General features: G+C 45.0%; 1 protein-coding gene and 1 long non-coding RNA gene across 3 annotated transcripts; one reads left to right on the top strand and one right to left on the bottom strand.

The window, feature by feature from the left end:
• Positions 1-4,183: 4,183 nt before the first annotated feature.
• otx2b (orthodenticle homeobox 2b) lies at positions 4,184-9,775 on the bottom strand. Its single transcript, XM_035610591.2, has 4 exons — positions 9,523-9,775; positions 7,145-7,352; positions 6,462-6,613; positions 4,184-5,793 (listed from the first exon to the last, which is right to left on the bottom strand). The coding sequence occupies exons 2-4, from the start codon at positions 7,239-7,241 to the stop codon at positions 5,170-5,172; spliced, it is 873 nt and encodes a 290-aa protein (XP_035466484.1). The 5' UTR covers positions 7,242-7,352; positions 9,523-9,775; the 3' UTR covers positions 4,184-5,169.
• A 254-nt stretch (positions 9,776-10,029) lies between these two features.
• LOC118286275 lies at positions 10,030-14,949 on the top strand. 2 transcript variants are annotated; one of them, XR_004785357.2, is made up of 3 exons: positions 10,030-11,028; positions 11,731-11,856; positions 14,251-14,949. It is a non-coding gene; the product is annotated as an uncharacterized LOC118286275 (long non-coding RNA). The 2 variants fall into 2 exon arrangements; XR_007029793.1 differs by lacking the exon at positions 10,030-11,028 and having other exon boundaries at positions 11,036-11,856.
• The last annotated feature ends 4,942 nt before the right edge of the window (positions 14,950-19,891 follow it).

Below are 19,891 nucleotides of genomic sequence, written 5' to 3' on the forward strand. Positions count from 1 at the left end.
AGTGTGAAAACGTCCCTCCATGTGCGTGTGCCTTCCTGCAGGAAAAACTCGTCCAGTCATGGGACGGAAAAAATGACTCACTTGCAGGTTATGAAATAAATGGAAATATTAATAGTAATTTGAGCTTTTTGTAATTTTTAATTTGTAGGTTATTCCGTTCTTGCCGTGTGGAAAAGAATGTGTGGCCCTTTTTGCTACACCAGACATCCAGCTGTAGAGTCGAGCAGCTCGTATCATTATCAGTTTTGGATCTCTGTAAATCCACGGATTTGTGTGAGCAGTCTGAGAAATTAAAATAACATGCTTTTTACTACGCTTACTTCAAATCTCTTTTTTTTAAAACATCTAAATCTGTTATTATGGGGGCCCATACAAACCCTTTTAATTTAATCTTTGACAAGATTATCAAATTCATTGATGATGTCACAAACTTAAATAATTTCAGAAAATGTTGACTAAGCCTGGATAAGCACTTTCAAGGGGATACCGCTGGATTAGCTTTAAAAATGTTATATATTAATTTTTTTATTTGTTGGCACATTTTTTCCCCACATGATCATGTTACTGCTTTTATTTTTTTATTTTCATTAAAATGTTAAACAATAACCACATGCATATGCCGCATGTATAAAGCAGCCATGCAGACCAACTACAAGCAGCTGGCTCTAGTTATTTTATTCCGCAAACTGTCCCCCAATCATGGACAGTTTTTTCTCTAGTCTTTCCTGTCTGTCCTTAAAAATATATTTTTTTCTTTGCCTTTTCATCACAGATACTTTGGCTGACATATTAATGTTCAACAGAAAAAGCTGATTTCTGTAATTTGAGTCTGATTTCCTTGTTCATGGTGAAAACAACGTGCTGGGTTTTGTAGGGAAAACCAGCTTTGCTCCTATACAATCACCACATCCAATAATATTATGTTGTTTTGTTTGGGGGGGGGGGGGGGGGTATGGCTCGTTAAAACTACTCCCGTCTAATTTTCATAAGTTGCTGATTCGAGCATATGGGTCGGAGGATGTTCACCCGGTTCCTCTCCCGTGGCGTTTTGCGGCCTTTGCGCACGAACTGCGGGACGCGGGCGGAGGATGAACTCGTGCGTTCGTGAGCCGGGCGGCCCGCGACCAGACCGGGGGACGAGGGATCCGGGCGGCCCGCGACCAGACCGGGGGACGAGGGATCCGGGCGGCCCGCTGTCAGACCGGGGGACGAGGGCGCCGGGCGGCCCGCGACCAGACCGGGGGACGAGGGCGCCGGGCGGCCCGCGACCAGACCGGGGGACGAGGGCGCCGGGCGGCCCGCTGTCAGACCGGGGGACGAGGGATCCGGGCGGCCCGCTGTCAGACCGGGGGACGAGGGATCCGGGCGGCTCGCGACCAGACCGGGGGACGAGGGCGCCGGGCGGCCCGCCGTCAGACCGGGGGACGAGGGCGCCGGGCGGCTCGCGACCAGACCGGGGGACGAGGGCGCCGGGCGGCCCGCTGTCAGACCGGGGGACGAGGGCGCCGGGCGGCCCGCGACCAGACAGCAACCAAGGGGGATTAATGCCGCGTCTGTTGGCCCCATATGCTCCTCGGCTCTGCTTTTGGTCATGATTAAAAACTCATTGTATGAAGTATTGTGGAGGCCGGATGTCTAATCCTGCGCATGACTTGTGCACTTTGAAGACACGGAGGCTCCGAGGTTACAATAACAAGCGGGACGGGGCCCTTGTGTCCCGCTTGACGTCGGACGTGTCGGCGAGCGGTGGTTAGGGGCCAACGTGCAAGACCAGTTGTTTCAGACCCGAAAGTGACGCGTTGCTTTTTACTGATGTTCTATGTCGCGGAGATCTTGTAATCGACGAAAATGTCAAGACTTGTGTTAAATCCTCCTTTATTCTCTATTCAGATGAAGAGGATGAAGCTCTTCTGTTGGAGTCGAGATGATGCCCGTCCCGCTCTTTATCGTCTTCAAACCTCGGTGGTGATTCTTCCTCAGTCGTCTCACTCGTGTGTCGATGCCAGGACACGTCTGTCTTTGTGTCTCTCTTCGGTGGTTTGAAATAAGAGTTTTTTTCCCCCTGACATTTCAAAGTGACCCTGCAGTCTCAGACCCCCCCCCCCCCCTTTTTTTTTCTTCCTCCAGCAGTCTGGATGGAGGAGTTGTTGACACCGAGAGGAGACGCACACTCATGAATATTCAGCGTGTTTCTGCGCGGGACCATTGTTTTCCAAAGTTCAGTTGTGCCATTGTTTATCCCCACAACGCTGCCGCCAAACTTGGCGCGACGCTGCACGATATTATAATCGATTCTCGAATATTGTGAAATTATGAAATTAAACCAACATATGCGCGCGCCAGAACCTGGATATATAGACAGCTATTTCTACTTTCACCCTTGAATAAGTCATGGATAGGGGCTATTGTATAATTAAGTCTTTAAAAAAGGATACAGTCGATCTCCCTCTCTCTCTCTTACACACACCTATTTCTTTTCTGTCCAGGCAGGAGTGGAATCAAAGTCGCTCCTCTCCTTTTAACGCTTCGATTATTTCAAGCAACGCTTTTTAATTAGTGCGCTCCTTTAGCGGGGACTCCAGTGAAAGAGAGATTATTGGCAATGTCAAGGATGCTAATTGAATGTTGGACTTCTAACAATTAGCCCGCTGCAGAGCCACGTCGACTCGTTGCAGATCCGCTCCGACTGTTCTGCTCTCATGTGGTCCGTGGTTCGTTTTAACGTTGGACTTGAAGTTAAAATGAAGAAACAACAACAAAAATCCTATTTTTTAAAAAGCAGCCCCAACTATGTGTTTAGCAGCCACGACAACATCTGCTGTGCAGCTTGTGTGTGGAGTTCAAATAGAACTTGATCAACCTTTAAAGTCATTTTACAAGAATGCTATATATGCAAATGAACCAATATGTTTTGACGTCATCTACAGGCTTGATAGCCCACATGATAATTTTACATAAATATAAAAAAAATGCAGCACACTAAAGGCTAATGTTGCTTTGTAACAGTGACTTGTTGTGCTCTTTTTTTATTCCCTGCATAATCTTTTTTTTTTTTTTTAAATTTAGATGCCAGACTTGATGAGCTGAACTGCCAACTACAAAATGACCAGTAAAGGTGCCACTCAGCAATGTTTTTCTGTTCACTTTTGCACTTACTTGCTCTCATATTCCTAATGATTTTCAGATTTGCTGCAGTCGTTCTCCTGCCATTGCATTTTTTAGGCCTATAAACGAAAACAAAAGAGACGTTTCTAGATCCTTTAATGATGTGCATGCTGCTTTTTTTAAAAAAAAAATTGTACAGTTTTTTTTTCTATTGTTAGATGAGATATTAGGCTTCATATTAGAGCTGCACATTGGGGGATCAGGCCTGTTAAGAACCACGCGGTGGCCCTTTGAATGGGACCACTGCTGCCCTGCGCCCCAGAGAAACCCCCGCCGGTAAAATATTGGGATTAACATCTCCTGGAGGCCCGGGATTAAACACTGCTTTCTCCAGCCGAACACTCTCTTTGTTGAAACTGTCTGAATTGAACTACCGGAAACCAAAGAGGGGGAAAAAACTCTTCAACCCTATGACTATACTATGACCCTGTAGAGATTTGTAGAAAGCATTGATTTGTCTTTTTCCCCCTTCCTTTTAGATACACCATCCTCATATAAGACATTTTAGTTCATATTTCCAACGAATTATACGACTGAAAAATTGATGGATCGAATTACAAGTGAATAGATACATGTGAGCAGGACTGATTTGAGCATGTTGAAATTGATATTTCTTTTTCGATTAACTGCTGATGCATAAAGGAACAAAAATGACATATCTCATATGTATAATCTATCACCACACATGTAAAATAACAATTGGTTCTCATTAAATCTCTAAGTGCATTTCTTCACTCCCCACACACACACACCTAAAAAAAATCCAATGATCCCTTTATTGTTTAAATCTAAAATATTTTCAGAAATATTGAGGTGAAATATACTTATGATGTATGGCGTTATGGTGTATTTGTTTCGAAAAGTCACCTAATTTTGGAGAATCATTCTAAAAAAAATGTAATTGTATTTTTGGAATTATGGAGCCCAACGTTTAAAAGAAAAACACACACAGCTAGATTTGCGCGTGCGCACGCACACACACACACACACACACACACACACACACGATGAAAGAGTATAAGCTCACAGGACCTTTATTCGTGTCTTTTCAGCGGTGAGGTCACACCATGTTTGGAGCCAGTAAAGGATCCACAGTCGCCGTGTGTTGAGATCAGTGGAGGGCAGCAGATGCGGAGTCTTTTCCAGTATGGCTAACCCTTAATTCTTACTACCACCGTGTGCTTGGAAAGTCTCGTCTCTCTCTTTGTGATGCCGCAGCGATTTAACCATTAGCATCTTTTTTGTTGTTTAGGGTGTGGGAGGAAAAAAAAGTTAGAAATCTATTAAAATCACAGCAGAGAGTCTGATGCGGGGGGGGGGGGCTCACACATTGCATACAATACAACAGATCACAGTTTCGAAGGCTAGCACAGATTAAAAAACAAAACAAAAAAACACATATGTACCATTTATATAAGACACACACTGATTGTCTCTTAGAAACTACATATTGATTCCTTATAAACACTTTTTTTTTCTTAAATAAAGTAGTGCATCCATGTCCACACACACACACACACACACACACACACACACACCATCCTCGTGTCTCTGTCTCCAGTCAGAAGCCCGTCCTGGGCACTTCACCGGAGGGACGGAGTGGAGTCGTGTTCTGGGACAGACATTAGTTCCGTGGCTGGTGGTGTTTCTTGTCTCTCCTGTCAGAGTTCACTCTGTGTGTTGTCCCTCAACAGGTGTTTTTACGCGCAGAGGCACACAGACAAAGATGTGGATGAGGGGCTACAACCTGTGAATGAACACGGGGGGGGGGGATCTCTTTGCCAGTGTTAAAATAAATTAAACCTCTCCTCCTCTAGGAGGACCAAAGACCATCATGCCAAAAAACAAAACCTCGAGGCCCCGCGAGCCCAGCCTCGCCGAGCCCGGCTCACATTTCAACCAGTCTGATGGGTTTTTTATTGAGGGATGGCAGCACTGTGTCTGATGTGATCGTCACTGTTTGTGCACTTTTCTTTTTCTTTTTCAAACAGCCGATTGCTGTGTTCACAGGACCTGGAATTTCCACGAGGAAGTTTGATCCTTATAATCCAAGCAATCGGCATTGAAGTTCAGCTTCCACGACGCCGCTTGGTCCTTGTAATCCAGGCAGTCTGCTGTGGAGTTGAAGCCCAGGCCGGACGTCCCGTAGCCCTGGGTGGAGATGGACGCCGGGGACTGGTTCAGGTGGCTCGTGACCGCGTTCGTGCTCATCGGGCTGAGTGTCGAGCCCGCGCCCGACAGCTGGTGGTGCATGGGAGTGAGGTAGGAACCGCAGTCCATGCCGCCGAAGTAGGACGTCGAGCCGGCGTAGCCCTGGCTGTAGCCCGAGGCCTGCGTGTAGGTCATGGGGTAGGACCTCTGCATGCAGGAGGAGGAGGTAGACAGGGGGTCCGAGAGCGGAGAGATGGACGCCGGGCTCCAGATGGACACCGGGGCGGTGCTGGTGGAGACGGCGGGGACCGCGGTGGTGCTGGTGGGGGGCGTGAACTGTCCGCTGGCCCCGCTCTCTGAGCTCACTTCTCTGGTCGGGGAACTTTTCTTTTTGGCAGGTCGCACCTTGTTCTGGCCCCCGTTCTGCTGCTGCTGCTGCTGCTGGCGACACTTCGCCCGTCGGTTCTTAAACCAGACCTGTAAAGAAAAAGCGCACGGGTACGTGTGGTTAAAACCCCTTTAATTATAGATCAAATACAACCACGTCCCAACAGATCAGTATCATGTCCACTGCATGTAAAACCCCCTTTGCTGCTTTTATTTTCCAACAAACCGGGAGGAGAAAAAGAGGAGGCTCACTAATCTAATTTGTTTTCAATCGAGATCAAGTTGTTTTTCAGACCCTTTTCTCAAATTAAATCATAGTATTTTTGGTACCAGTGGACTGATCCGTCTCATTTAATCGCCCGCATTCTCGAAACAATAAACTATCGCTAAGATGAATTATCTCAACCCACTGGCAGAAGTTTTCCACTTGATTTGAGGAAGACAAAATGCTATAAGCTCCAGTCACGGGTAGAGATGAGCGTTTCCGGCAGCGCACATATAAAATAGACTTTTGACTGAAAAAGTTTCAGTCGAGTTTTTCTTCTCTTTAAAAAAATGTATAAAATATTTTATCTCCTTGAAAATTGGCAATGGTTATTTTCCATATTTTTAAATTTACACTTGACATTAAAGCTCATCTATTTTTTTCCGCAATTGTTCTCAAATAAATAAAGGCACATTTTTTTAATAATTTAAAAAGAATATGTTACGATATTTCTTTCACTTTTCAAATATAGCAGATCGTCTGCTTATCTCACCTGTACGCGGGACTCCGGTAGATTGATCTTCAGCGCCACCTCTTCGCGCATGAATATGTCCGGATACCGAGTTTTTGCGAACAGCGCCTCCAAAACGTCGAGCTGTGCGCGCGTAAAAGTAGTCCTCTCTCGCCTCTGCTTCCGCGGCGTCGCTGCAAGGAAAGGAAAAAAGACAAATGTAAATGAAATACATTTTTACTCATGTATCCATAAAGAGCTCAAGAGTACAAATATTAAAAGCAATCAAAGGCAGATGTTTTGCCTTACTCAATATGTGTTTTTGTTATTTGCGTAATTGCGCACAAGTCCTTTGAGATTTAAACGCCCTTGGCGACTTGACACACTTTAAAGTCTAATGGACCTAACATTTGATGCAGTTTGAACCAAAATCAAAGCTATTTTCTCGTAATTTACTCTGGAGGCAAATCTAAAAATATTAAATCACACAGGAGGATTATTGTTATTTTGGAGAGTGTGTTCAAGTTTGGTTAAATAATTTAATGTGTTTGACTCATTGACCAAATAAAATGTGTTTTACTGTATCTCCCAAATTTCAGAAGTAATTATTAGATTCAAAATGTTTGAAATGACACTTACATACTGTTACAGGCATTATGCTTTTTAGCCCAAAGCCATTCATATTCTGTCATCATTTATTCTCCTTAAAAAAAGTTTGAACCCACCTGGATAGCCCACTGATGGGTGCAAGAGGTCCATGCCGGAAGTGGTTAAGCTGAGGCCATTGACTGTGTAAGGTGGTTGCTTTAGATACGACATCATGCTAATGTTTGTCTGAGGGCTGAAGTTGGAAAAAATTTTGAAAACTGGTCGAGCCTCCGAGGTGCACTGGGGGTCCTCCGTTCGCCGCGTGCTCCGCGTTATGCCGGACACCTGTTCCAAATAATAGAAGTAGACGACATCAGTCAAAATCCCCAAAATGCATTTTGTTTAAAATAAAGAGATACAGTATTTGATTCTACATGGCGCCGTCGCCAAATAAAACATGTCCTCTCCAGAGTGCAGGGCTCCATAAAACCGACCACCTCTCCAGCTGTCCTCGTCAACCATACCCCCCCACCCCCAGGCAAAACTGTAACTGCAACAAGTCACTTGAAATTTCAATTAAAATCAATGCTTTGAATTTATAAAATGAAATATGAGAACATTTAACTATAACTACCATGTGTTAAAGAAAAGGCTCTTAAATGCAACTGAAAAATGAATACAGTCATTAAACCTCCACTGCCAAAGTGAGCACGAGCAATTTCCACTTCGTTTTGACTCTGTTCCCATTTCTTTGACTCTATAACGTTACACTGTTATAGGAATTTTTGGGCTTTTTCTAATTAAGTTTGGGCTATAAAATGAAAACAGAAATTCGATTGGATTGTTGAAAGAAGCAAATGGAGTGGTGCCATGCAATCTAATTTTGTGAAACGTCATAAACAATCATCTGTCAGACCATATTTCTGATACAAGATGATCAACCTGAAAAATGATCTCTATAGTGTCCCTTTAAAAAATAAGATTGGCATGAATTTTCTGGGCAGTTTAGACTAAAATATATATTTTTAAAAAAATTAAAGAAATGATTTGATGCTAATCATTCCATAAAAAAATATCATACACCTGCCCACTTTTACATTTTTTTTATTTCAGATGATCAGACAGTGATGTTGACCGGTGTGATCCTGTCACTTGAGCCTCGGCGACACTCTCCCCACTGTGCGTCTTGATTAGCTGCACTTTTCTCTCTCTCTCTCTCTCCAATATCCAACGGTTTTAACCCCCTCTTCCCAATCTGTCACACACACACACACGCACACACACACACACACACACACACACACACACACACACCCGTCTACCAGTCTACCAGTTGCACACACCCGCTCGATAATAATTACCGTGTCCAAGAATTGATTATGATAAATTGTATTTTTGCTGCTGATGAATTAACGAGATAATCCGAGTGGCATTTAACTGGAGCTACGGTTTGGTATCGACACAGTCCAAAGTGCTGCATGTAATTGTCTTTTTATTTATTTATGAATTTCTCTTGCACGTTTACATGAATGAATTTCAGCCTCATTGTGTTTTTTAGTCTGACCTGAAAATTCATGAGCAATTAATAGAAAATAATATTTAAAGCTAGGGGGGAAATTAGATTTTACATGTTAATTTAACTGAGCTAAACTGCCCATTTTAGACAAAATCTGCCACTTCACCCGAGTGAATATTTATTAAATATTACGTGTTGGTTTATTATCCTGTAAATTATTAATCACTGGAGGCAAAGAAGAGCCAGCAGAGAGGAGAGGCCCTGAAACAGTGTGCGGTAGTATTAGGCCTAGAAATGTTCTTTCTTTAATTCCAGTGCAGCTTTTCAGGTTGACGCCTCCTCAAGTTTCTCTTTGTGTTGCATTTTTGGTTTTCACAGCGAGGAAGAAGTGTGTGTGTGTGTGTGTGTGGCACGAAAAAAAGAAAGAAAATCGACTCTATCTTAGACTGAAACTTCACTGACTGGACGTGGACTCAGTCAGTGGGGGTTGGGAAATTTGTCAAAGTGTGACCTCCGGAAATTATGAAAACTCTAACAATAATGTCTGAGACTGTATATCATAGTGTTTGGTGGCTTCTATAATTCTCGGAGGCTCTGATGTCAATTTAGGCAAACTGAAATCTGAGGTAAATTCACACAGTCATGTCAGTGTCTCCGTGATACACTATTCTTATGTTAATAAGAAGAAAAGATGAATCATCTGCAGTTTGCCACTGATCAGCCTGAATCCTTCTCACTGAGTGTCAGGGGGATTTTATTTGAGCAGTAGTAATGTGATTAAACGTTTTCCCTCACACCTTTTTTTAACAGAATAATAAATAAGATAAACAAAGTTTTGTTTCATTAAAATGTGACTTTATTATTACAGGTGTGGTTTTTCTATAGGGCCTTCACTTTTTTGGAATAATTTCACTCCTTGCTAATGTCTGTTTGTGTTATAACAGCCTATTTAATAATACTAAAAATAATAATAATGATAACTATGGACGCAAAACTTACCCTAGTATCGACCAGTGTAAAGTTCTTTGTCTTCTTGATTTCCTCCAGGAGAAATAATAAAAATCAGCACAGATCAACGACGTCCTGGCGAATAAAAACGCACGAAACCAGCCAGGAGGAGCTGCGGGAGCTGGAGGAGCTGGAGGAGCTGCAGGAGCTGCAGGAGCTGCAGGAGCTGGAGGAGCTGGAGGAGCGGTCGTCTTCAGAGGCAGAACAGTGCGGATGAAAGTTAAACGTTGGGCGCCTGCGTCAGGTTGTGGAGCGGTGCGGCGGCGGCGGAGGGATGGAGGAGGCTGCATGTACGCCTTTCGGATTTGTTGGTGTGTTGTGAGTCGAGTGGTGTGAGTTGGATTTTGTACAAACTGTCAGCCAATAGGAGCCGCGGGACTGAGCCGAGGTCTGTCTCTGTCTCAGTCTCTCACACTGGTGGGGAGGATTTTTTTTCTCTTCTCTCTCTCTCTCTCTCTCTCTCTCTCTCTACACCCCCCCCCCCCCCCCCCCCCCCCCCCCCTCTCTCTGGGAAACAAATGTCTCCAGCTACTTTTTTTTTTTGGTTCGACGCACAGTCCTCAGCCAATGGCAGAGGAGGGGCGACCGACAACATCCCCATCCCACCGCAGAGAAGGACACATTGATATGAAGTAAACGCTTTATATGCCGCGGGATGAAGAGAAGTGGAGTTTAGAGTCAGTTTGCTCATCTTTTTCTTTATTTTTTCTTACGCTTTATATCAAACATCGCTGTTCTCCAACGGAATAAAGGCGGCAGGTTGGGGGAGGAGGGAAACATGCGCAAATAAAGAGTTTTCTGAAAATGTAGTGTATGTAGGCTACACTATATTAGTGGCACACACTTAAAAACAAAAGTCTACCGAGTATGCTGCGTCTAGAAACACAAACCCGTCTCTTTCTGTTGTTAAAAATAAGATTTATTATATATTATATATTTTTATATAAGTCCAGATTTACTTGAAGAACATCAATGCAGCTTCCAATGAAATCGAATAATTACTTTGCAAGGCATCTCAACAAGAGGATGTGTGTGAAGCTTTTACTGCTGCAAAGAAGAGTGAGAAATTCAAGTAAAAAAAAAAAAAATAGTGACCAAAAAAAGAAAAAAGAACCCTCCCGGACCAAAGCAGCTCTCTGCTCTGCTCCTCTCACATTCCAGCGCGTCGCGAAAAAAAAAGAAGTGGGATTTAGTGCGACTTATTCCCTTAAAACTGTCCACACGTTCACAGAGCCAGCCAGTCTGCTGCCACCAGCCCGACGCGGGCCTGCACACACACACACACACACACACACACACACACACACACACACACACAAATCACCCACCACAATATGTTTAGGGGAGTTCCCACCGGGAGACACCGAGCAGCCGAGGACCGGACCTGCAGTGCGCACAGGGAGGAGGAGGAATGCGAGAAAGAAAAAAAAGAAGAAACAATATTTCTTGTGCAGGAGGAAGATGTGAAAGAAGAAAAAAAGTCTTCCAGATATGAAGGTAGGCCTGCTTTATTTCAGATTCGATTGAAGGGCATTTTTTTATATAGGTTCTGTGTTGTAACATTGTAACGGCCTATATCCAACAATATTATTATGGTGATGATTAATAATAATAATAATCATCATCATAATAAAAACAGTAATGATGATAAAAGTGATGAGTGGTGCAGTGTCGGTGTAATATTGTTTTTGTGGTTGCCAGGGGACAAGTCAGCCTCCTTCCTCTACACGTCACTTGAATTTTGAACCCGCGTGCCCGTCTCAAAAATAATACGCCGAGGGTTTTTGTCACGGTTTGGTAAATGTATCATCTTAAGAGGCTTTGTGGAACACCTACACACACACACACACACACACACACACACACACACTCTCACACACACACTGCGCACTCAGACGCGGACACACCCGCTCACTCCAGACAGATTTGAATATTGATTTAGATTTATAAACACAGGCAGACCGTGGGTTTTTATGAATCGTCATTTCGCCTCTCTCCCTCTCTCTCTCCCTCTCTCTCTTCCTCTTCCTCTCTCCCTCTCTTCCTCTCTGTGGCTCGTGCTGAAGGCCGGAGTCAAAGGTGCGCTGACAGCTGCTGGGGAACACCGGCTTCCACTCCGACCTCACACACGCACGCGCACACGCACACGTGCGCCCGCTGAACTTCGCCCCTTCACTCTGTGACGTGTCTTTTTGTCAGATGTCGATCAGAGGAAGCGGCTGTGGATCGTAACCCTGCAGGATTTTCTCTCAGCCACCGGCCTGAGATCCGATGGAGCAGAAGTTCGACTGCCTGTTTGGAGGAACGGAGCCGCAACGCATCCAGGTATTTTTTTTTTTTAAATTGTATTTTTCAAATAATGTTCCTATCTCTTTTACAGCCAGAAAACACACTTAGAAAGAAGAAGAATGTCAACTCGTGGGGAAAGTGTCGTATATGACCCAGATTAGTGAGAATCATGTGCCGTGATGTGGATTCATGGTCTACATCTCCTCCTGTCCCCGAGGTCACAGGTCAGACCTGACTCCATCCAGACAGTCGTCACATTTAGAGCAACATGTAAAGTAAGACTTTAAATGAAATGGAGACACGCAGCTCCTTATATAAAACCTATTACCCAGTCAGAGGTCGGGCCTTGTATCGCATCGTGAAGGTATATCTGCGAAAAACAATCAGCTCGCAGCCTAAAAGCATCATTTCCAGAAAGCAAGTGAATGTTCCCTCAGATGAACGCGACCGTGACGTGCGACGCCGCGCATCTGCCGCATCGCACCGTTTAAATTGCTAAATAATGTATGAAACGCTCGGAGCCGGCCCCCCCCCCCCCCCCGCGGGGGCCTCTGTATCTTAAAGGGTCGTTTAAAAAGGGAAGAAGGAGTTAAACGCCCCTGGCGAGCTGCGCTCCCACTGACTCGCGGCTAATTGACGACGACGACGTCTTTTATCTGCTCCTCCGCTGCACTCGACCCGAGGCGGAGGAGTCCACCAGGCCTGCTGCCACCGGAGATTCCTTCCCGTTGATGCGTGGCCTGTGCGTCGTTTGGAAAAAAAAAGGAAGGGAGGAAGGAAGAAAGAGAGAGGGCCTGAATGTTTAACCCTCGTTTGATAGGGGGGGAAATGATAAGATGTCAAGACCGGATCCTTCACATGCAGGCGGGCCTGACGTGCAAAGAGGAACCATCTACAAATTGTAAAATAATTCAATATTGTTGTTGGGAATGTTGGGAATTTAAATATTGGCTCTTTTTTGCAACAACAAAAAAATAAAATAAAATCACAGATTTTGTTTGTGAGTTATCTGCATTTTAAATGCTGCATATTTCCATATGTATTTATATACATCTGTTCCCTCTCCTCTGCTCTGCCGCATGGCTGCATGTGGGGAATGTGTTGGTGGAATTCATTCTGAGCTTTAAAAAAAGAAGAAGAAGAGAGACGGTGAAAAAGGAATCAAATCCAATAAAGCCAATTTATATAGAAATGCAGATAATCTGTAATGTCAAGAAAAGCTTGATTTTTCTTCTGCATTTGGGATTTTAATTTACCTCACCACTTACTGCCTTTTTACAGTAAACAACCAAAAGTCAAATCAGATTTTTCCTTTAATTCAGGTTAACTTTTTTGTTTATTTGCTTGTTTTTTTAAAAATATTAAAAGTTATTATAAATATTGCAGCTCAGAGATTTGGGAAATTTGTTTACTTTACTCCTTCCGCCTCTTTTAATCATGATCAAATGTTTTCAAAATATGTGCAGAATTTAAACTATTACACATATTTAGTTATAAAAAAATTGAGGGATTGAAGAAGTGAAGTTGATAAAATGACTGAGTTTACATCCACAGGAATTAACACGGTAATTATAATGAAGAGAGAGAGAGAGAGAGAGAGAGAGAGAGAGAGAGAGAGAGAGAGAGAGAGAGAGAGAGAGAGAGAGAGAGAGAGAGAGAGAGAGAGAGAGAGAGAGAGAGAGAGAGAGAGAGAGAGAGAGAGAGAGAGAGAGCGTGTGTGTGTGTGTGCGCGCGTGCGCGCAAGAGAAAGAGAGATGAGCTGAAGTAGGATAATCACAAGCTGTATTTTAATTAGCCTGGCAGGTTTGATGGATAAGTTGCTGCTGCTGCTTTGCAAAAAAAAGAAGAAAAAAAACAAGGTGCACTGCGTAGTGAGCGAGAAGTGTAAACTGAGGGCTCTCCCCGCGCTGTTCCCTCATCACAAAGGAACTAAACCTTTGTGTAATGTAACATGTAAGTGGACCCAGAGGTCATCAACACACCCAGGCCACAATCCTCAGGGATTAAAAGGGAGAGACCTCACTGAGTGTGTCAGTCTTGAGAAGAGTTTACAGACACAGATTCTCCCCCGGCAGCATCTCTGCATCTGGGCTTTTTTTTTTTTTTTTTTTTTAAATCTCTACATTTATTCACAGTTTTACAAATTTAGTTTTGCTATCATTTTTTGTTGTTGTTGCTTTGAATTATTATTATAAAAAAAACAACACGTATGCTGCTGAATGAATCCCAGTCCAAGCTTTCAGGATGTACTTTTACCATGAGAAGAGGTGCTGGTCATCCCTCAGGAAATGTAAATGTGCTGCCTCCATAAGGCTGTAGCTCTGTGTGTGTGTGTGTGTGTGTGTGTGTGTTTGACAAGTTTGTTCTTGCCATTAATATTTGACACGCCTTTTAATTAGTGCCATAATTGTTTGTGTTGTGTTTGTGCAGGAGTTTGCAGACAAACAAACGGATGCAATTAAACACACTCGCCTTCAGATCATCAAGGAGGACGCAAAGTCAAGACAGGCACAAAGCAGCCAAGGACAAATGGAAGGCGTGAGAAGACTCTGCTGCCTCAAGGTTAACACTGACTGACTGACTGAACTGTGGGAAGAGCTCCTCTCCTCACACTCTATGGAACTCTCCTTCCACTCCTGCTTCTTCTGCACAGACACATCGCCCGCTGTTTTTGTTTTTCATAGTAAATCCATGTTATATTTTTAGAGCCGCTGCTGGAAGAATTAAGCCAAGTTAATTCACCACCACACGTCTGTTCTCTCTTCTGTCTCTGAAATGATTATTTTTGCAAAGAAAGACAGCTACGCTCACATCACCACTCCGCTCTCCTTCCCTCGCTCTCGCTCCACCTCGCCATCGGTAGCCTTCTCCTCTGTGTGCGGAGGTGTCTGCAGCACGGCGTGGTAAAACCTGCCCTGCAGACTGGACCTCTCGAGTCTTCAAAGGAGGAAGAACTCAATGTGGGGGGATTTGTTCAGGCTTATTTGGTAACCTAGGATTTGAATTGGATTCTGGGAGGCATTCATAACACATTTGGAAATGTTACATTGTGCGATTTTGTGTGTAATCCCCATAATAAATTTTAGAAATGGTCACAGCACTTGCACAACTGTGACTATTCATGATTTATCACCTGGTTTTCTTGTCTTGCCTCTCGGGGGGGGGTGAGGTGTGTGCTGCACACAGGCGGCAGGACGACGAGCTCAGTCGCTGGGCAGGAGAGCCGGTGAGGAGACGAGTCGAACATGTTAACCTTTCTCTCAACACTGTTTTTGTTTATTTGACCTGAATATGTGATGGGGTCAACCACCGTGCTTCTAGAGGGATTCTCTCAGACCCCCCCCCCCCAACAGCACTGAACCATTACAACCTCCAGTGGATTATACCTCCCTGGGAGGACGGTTTGTGTACACGCACGCACACTCACACACTCTGTAGGTACAGTGATTATCAAAGCCCCAGTCATAGATTCATATTTTCTCAACAACCAGACCCTGAAATGCGCTTGATTCTTTGTTCAGTTATGTAAAAAACTGTATGGTTAAATAATTTTATACTTGTTTCAAAGTGTTATAAGTCTATAGTGAATCTAATTTAAAGACCCCTCCTCCTCCTCCAGACATGTTTTACAACAAAATTTTCTCAATGTCTGTTATAGTTTTTCCATTATTAAGTTCAGTTACTTCATTAGAATATTGCTAAAAATGCATCTCTTCCCTTTCCCTAATTGAAAAACCCAGAATCCCCCAAAACACTCAAATATTGTTCATTTCCAACTTTCGTTCCCTCAATAAAATATGTTTGCAACTCCACCGAAAAAGTCCATAGCACATCACACTTGTCGAATAGATAAAACAAACAAATTCACAAAATGCTACAGGGAGAAATAACTAGGAATAAAATAGCACAGAACAAAACAAGACAAAACTAAATGAGAAAGAAAACAATCAAAGTTTTAAATGAGTTAGCTGCATATTGGACCACCACTGACTTCAGGACTCCTTGTGATGTCACAAAATCTGAAACTCAGATTTAAGGTGAGCGCAGAAAAAATATTTCCTCTTCAGAATTATAGAATATAAATTTGACGGCAGCCTCCCAGTGTCAAAAACTGCACACCTCAAATGGAGGTGTGTGTGTGTGTGTGTGTGTGTGTGTGTGTGTGTGTGTGTGTGTGTGTGTGTGTGTGTGTGTGTGTGTGTGTGTGTGTGTGTGTGTGTGTGTGTGTGTGTGTGTGTGTGTGTGTGTGTGTGTGTGTGTGTGTGTGTGTGTGTGTTTTCTAAACCAATAGCTTTTGACCAGATGCAAAAAGATGAAGAAATCACAGCACAGCATTTTCACATTAAATAGTTAGAAGGACTTCAGAGTCTTGTCTGGAAGGGATTAAGTAATTTGAACTTTCTTTGTGGACGTTGTCCATCACATGGTTTGGTGGCTCCACGCCTTGGATTTCTTGTCTGGTACATGTAACTCTCCCGCCTCAGCTTGATAAGAGCAAAAGCAAGTGTGTGTGTGTGTGTGTGTGTGTAAATCAGTGTTTGTGCCCTGTCCAAACCCCACTTTGCTTTGAATGACACTTTGGCGATGCCACCAGCTCCCCACTTCGACTTCTCAAGCGTACCCCCTGTTAGTGCCAACTCTGCCAATTCCTCTCATGTCTTTAATATCTCTCTTTGGACCCTCGAGTTTTGCCAGTGAAGACTCCCCAGTGACAGTTGGACGTTGCCGTCACATTTGGGAGACAGCGGCGGGTGTTTGTAGCGTTCCCAGCCCCGGGCCTGTGGGGAATCCGTGATGGCTCGCCTGTCAGCCGGCCCCTCCCCTGTAATTAGGAGAGTAAACACAGTGCCTGGCTCGGCTTGGGGGGAGAAGTAGGAGGGAGCGGAGGAGGGGACCGTCCGGCTCCCGTCCTACTGCTGCTTGAGCTGTCCAGGAGCAGCTTTGGACTGACAGTGTGATGTGCACCCCGCCACATCTCTGTGGAAGACTGAGAAGTGGAGGATGGTACTGTTCATTCTGTCCATGTGCTGAGAGGCATCAGGTTTGTGTTTGTTCCTTGTTGAGAATCAAAGAATCATAACTGGAGGTTTTTTCATTGAACTGAAAAATACAAAGAAGGTGATCACTCAAGATGATGTGAGAGCTAGTCAAAAAGAAAAGTGCTGAGAACATGTCCAGTGAAGAGTGTGTTGATGAGTAAAGCTGTTTCCTTCATTTTTAACCAGTATTACACTCGTGCAGAACTCAAGCAGATAATATACGTATAATACACCAGCACTAAGCCTCCGTTCCTCCTCTCTTCACCTCTCTCCTGGTTGCTGGGGGGACTGGTCAGCGGCTGGAGGAATGTGTTGTGGCCCTGGTGTTGTAGCCATAGCTTAGGACCAGCTCGGGGGGAGCGCCGTCCCACCCGGCCCCAGCCACTCCGCTCGGCCCAGGCAGGGAGGCTGGCTGCGGGAATGCCGAGACCAGGAGGGGAGGAATTTCGCTGGAGGACCTGCCAGAGAAATGCCATGCGGGGAGCGATGAAGAGAAAAAACCTAGACAGAGAGAGAGAGAGAGAGAGAGAGAGGGAGAGAGAGAGAGAGAGGGAGAGAGAGAGAGAGAGAGAGAGAGAGAGAGAGAGAGAGAGAGAGAGAGAGAGAGAGAGAGAGAGAGAGAGAGAGAGAGAGAGAGAGAGAGAGAGAGAGAGAGAGAGAGAGAGAGAGAGAGAGAGAGAGAGAGAGAGAGAGAGAGAGAGAGAGAGAGAGGGGGCAGATCTCAGCCAATTGAAATGCAGCCTGTCAGTGTCATCTTGGTTTTGTAGGATGCTTACTGATGATGGGCCAGTTGCTGAATGAGCTGGTTGCCACACAGACACGGCGGCACCGCATCTGACTCGGATCTTTCTCAGATGGCCCGAGGGGTTCAGTGGGTGTAACAGAGGTAGCCTGAACAATTTAAAAAATAACATTGATTTTTAAACAATTTCAGTTTGAGTCCAAATCATCCATCTGTATTGGCCACCATCTGTCTCTCCAACACACGAGCATGATCGCATGCACTTGTTTTTGTGTAAGTACATTTTAAATCAGATGGTGTGCATCAGTGTGTGCATTAGGCGGACAGGGAGCACACAAAGGGGGGTGGGGGGGCTGAAGGCCCAGTGTACTTGCCAAAGTCTTTACGGCGCCCAGAGAGCCATGCTGCAGCATCATGGTCCACAGCATGGAAAGACAGGGGGCAGATGGGTGCAGTGTAGCAGCACAACCTCCCCCTTCTCCTCCCCAAATGTGAGGCAGCAGTGGTGGGAATGGCACAGTGTGAGAGGGAGCCTGGGTTCATGGTTGAAACAGAAAAGCTGTTGGAGGGGCATTTGGGGGCTGGGGGAGAGTGGGGGCTGAAAGCTGTTTGAGGGGGGGCTTTGGAGAAGCTGTTGGTGGGGCAGGGCTCCTGCAATGGAGAGGCAAAGCCAGTCCCCCTGTCACATCCCTTTGAAATCCAAGTGCAGGGGCACGAGCCCAGGGAGGAGTGGCAGCGTGGCCCAGCGCCTGGGCAGACAGGCAGTCACCGCACTGGGCCACAGTCCAGCTCGCCCAGCCTGGCCCCTTCCAACCTCAGCCCAGCCCGTCTGGCCCAGGCTTACGGGAGTCAGGCAGCCGACCCCCAGTGGACAGGCTGGAGCCCTGCACGACCGAGTCCCATCCCAGAGCCTCTGCTGGGATGGAAGACAGCGGCAGCATCCACCGGGGGGAGAGGTGGGTGGGGGGTGACTTCCGCTGCCTCGCAGCTCCTCCTGCACCCAGGCCTCTGGATGGGGGCCCAGCAGAGTCTGCTGCTGATGATAACCCCCACCTCACCACCAGACCATTCTGCCTTCAGGGCCTGCACCGGTCTACACATCCCCATGGCAACAGTGGCAGGGCCATCATAGTGAGTGGGCAACAAGCCAAGTGCTGCCAAATTGGGATGAAGGAGAGACATTTTGGTGGAAAGCTCACCCCGGAATTTCTTCACCTTTATTTTGTCTCAGGGTAATTGTATTTCTGGCTCCAGTGACCTTAACATCAGCGACTCGGTCGGCATTTGTTATGAGAACAGTGGTCAGCAGCAGACACGGAGGCTGCCACACTTTCCTTTGTGCGCTTCTCCATTGCTGCTCCGTGCTTTCTTAAATTCTTCCACCTCTCCTCATGGGCTGTACATTTAAAATTCCTCCGGGTAAAATTGACCCGGCACATTCAGAAGCGTTCGTTGTGTGTTTAAAGAGACCTTGTTGCAGCAATATTAAGCCTGCGTTAACACAAGTAGTTCAATGACATTCACAGCAGCCACCTAAAGTTGATTCCCCACCCACTCTAAGCCACTGGGAAGATACCGTGTAAGTGGTTGGGTGTTGTTTACTGTAAGTGGATATCTGCTGTTTGTTTTGTTGTTCTGCTTTCCTACCGTAAACACTGCATAGATTTCCTTGAGTGGTGTTTGAAACGTGTATGTGTGTGTGTGTGTGTGTGTGTGTGTGTGTGTGTGCGCCATGTGTTATATTTGCTGATAACAGGATTTACTCAAATTGCGAATCGCCAGTTGAGAAAGGTTAATTGTCAGTGCAATTGGTAGAATGGGAACATGCAATAATTATTAGTCTAAGTTGCTTTATTATTTAGGGACGCTAATTAGGCATTAACTGTGGTCTGCTCTTTGGATCGCGACTTCAAAAGCGTGTCAAATTGCATTAACTTCACGTTGACATCTATCACACTGAAGGAATGCTGTTTTGTAGATGTCCTCAGTGTGTTTGTTATTGTGAAATCGATCCGGTCTTGAGGTATTGATCCGGAAATTAGCAGAGGGATTTTCGGAAAATTGCTCAACGGAGTGCGTCCTCATTTTATCCGCTGTGAGGACAATACAGTTTATGATTGGTGTGTTGTTGTTGTCTGTGTATGTACTTTGTTTTTGTGGCTGCTGGCGGTTTTATGGGTTTGGTAATTGAAGCTAACATTAAGAAGGGTTTTTTGATACATGCTCAAAAGCAGAGATGTGAAGCTTTTCTTCTCAGAGCACGGCAGTTATTACTCGTCTTAAAAAACAC

This window comes from Scophthalmus maximus, chromosome 15 (genome assembly GCF_022379125.1).
Source record: "Scophthalmus maximus strain ysfricsl-2021 chromosome 15, ASM2237912v1, whole genome shotgun sequence".
Classification (NCBI taxonomy): Eukaryota; Metazoa; Chordata; class Actinopteri; order Pleuronectiformes; family Scophthalmidae; genus Scophthalmus; species Scophthalmus maximus.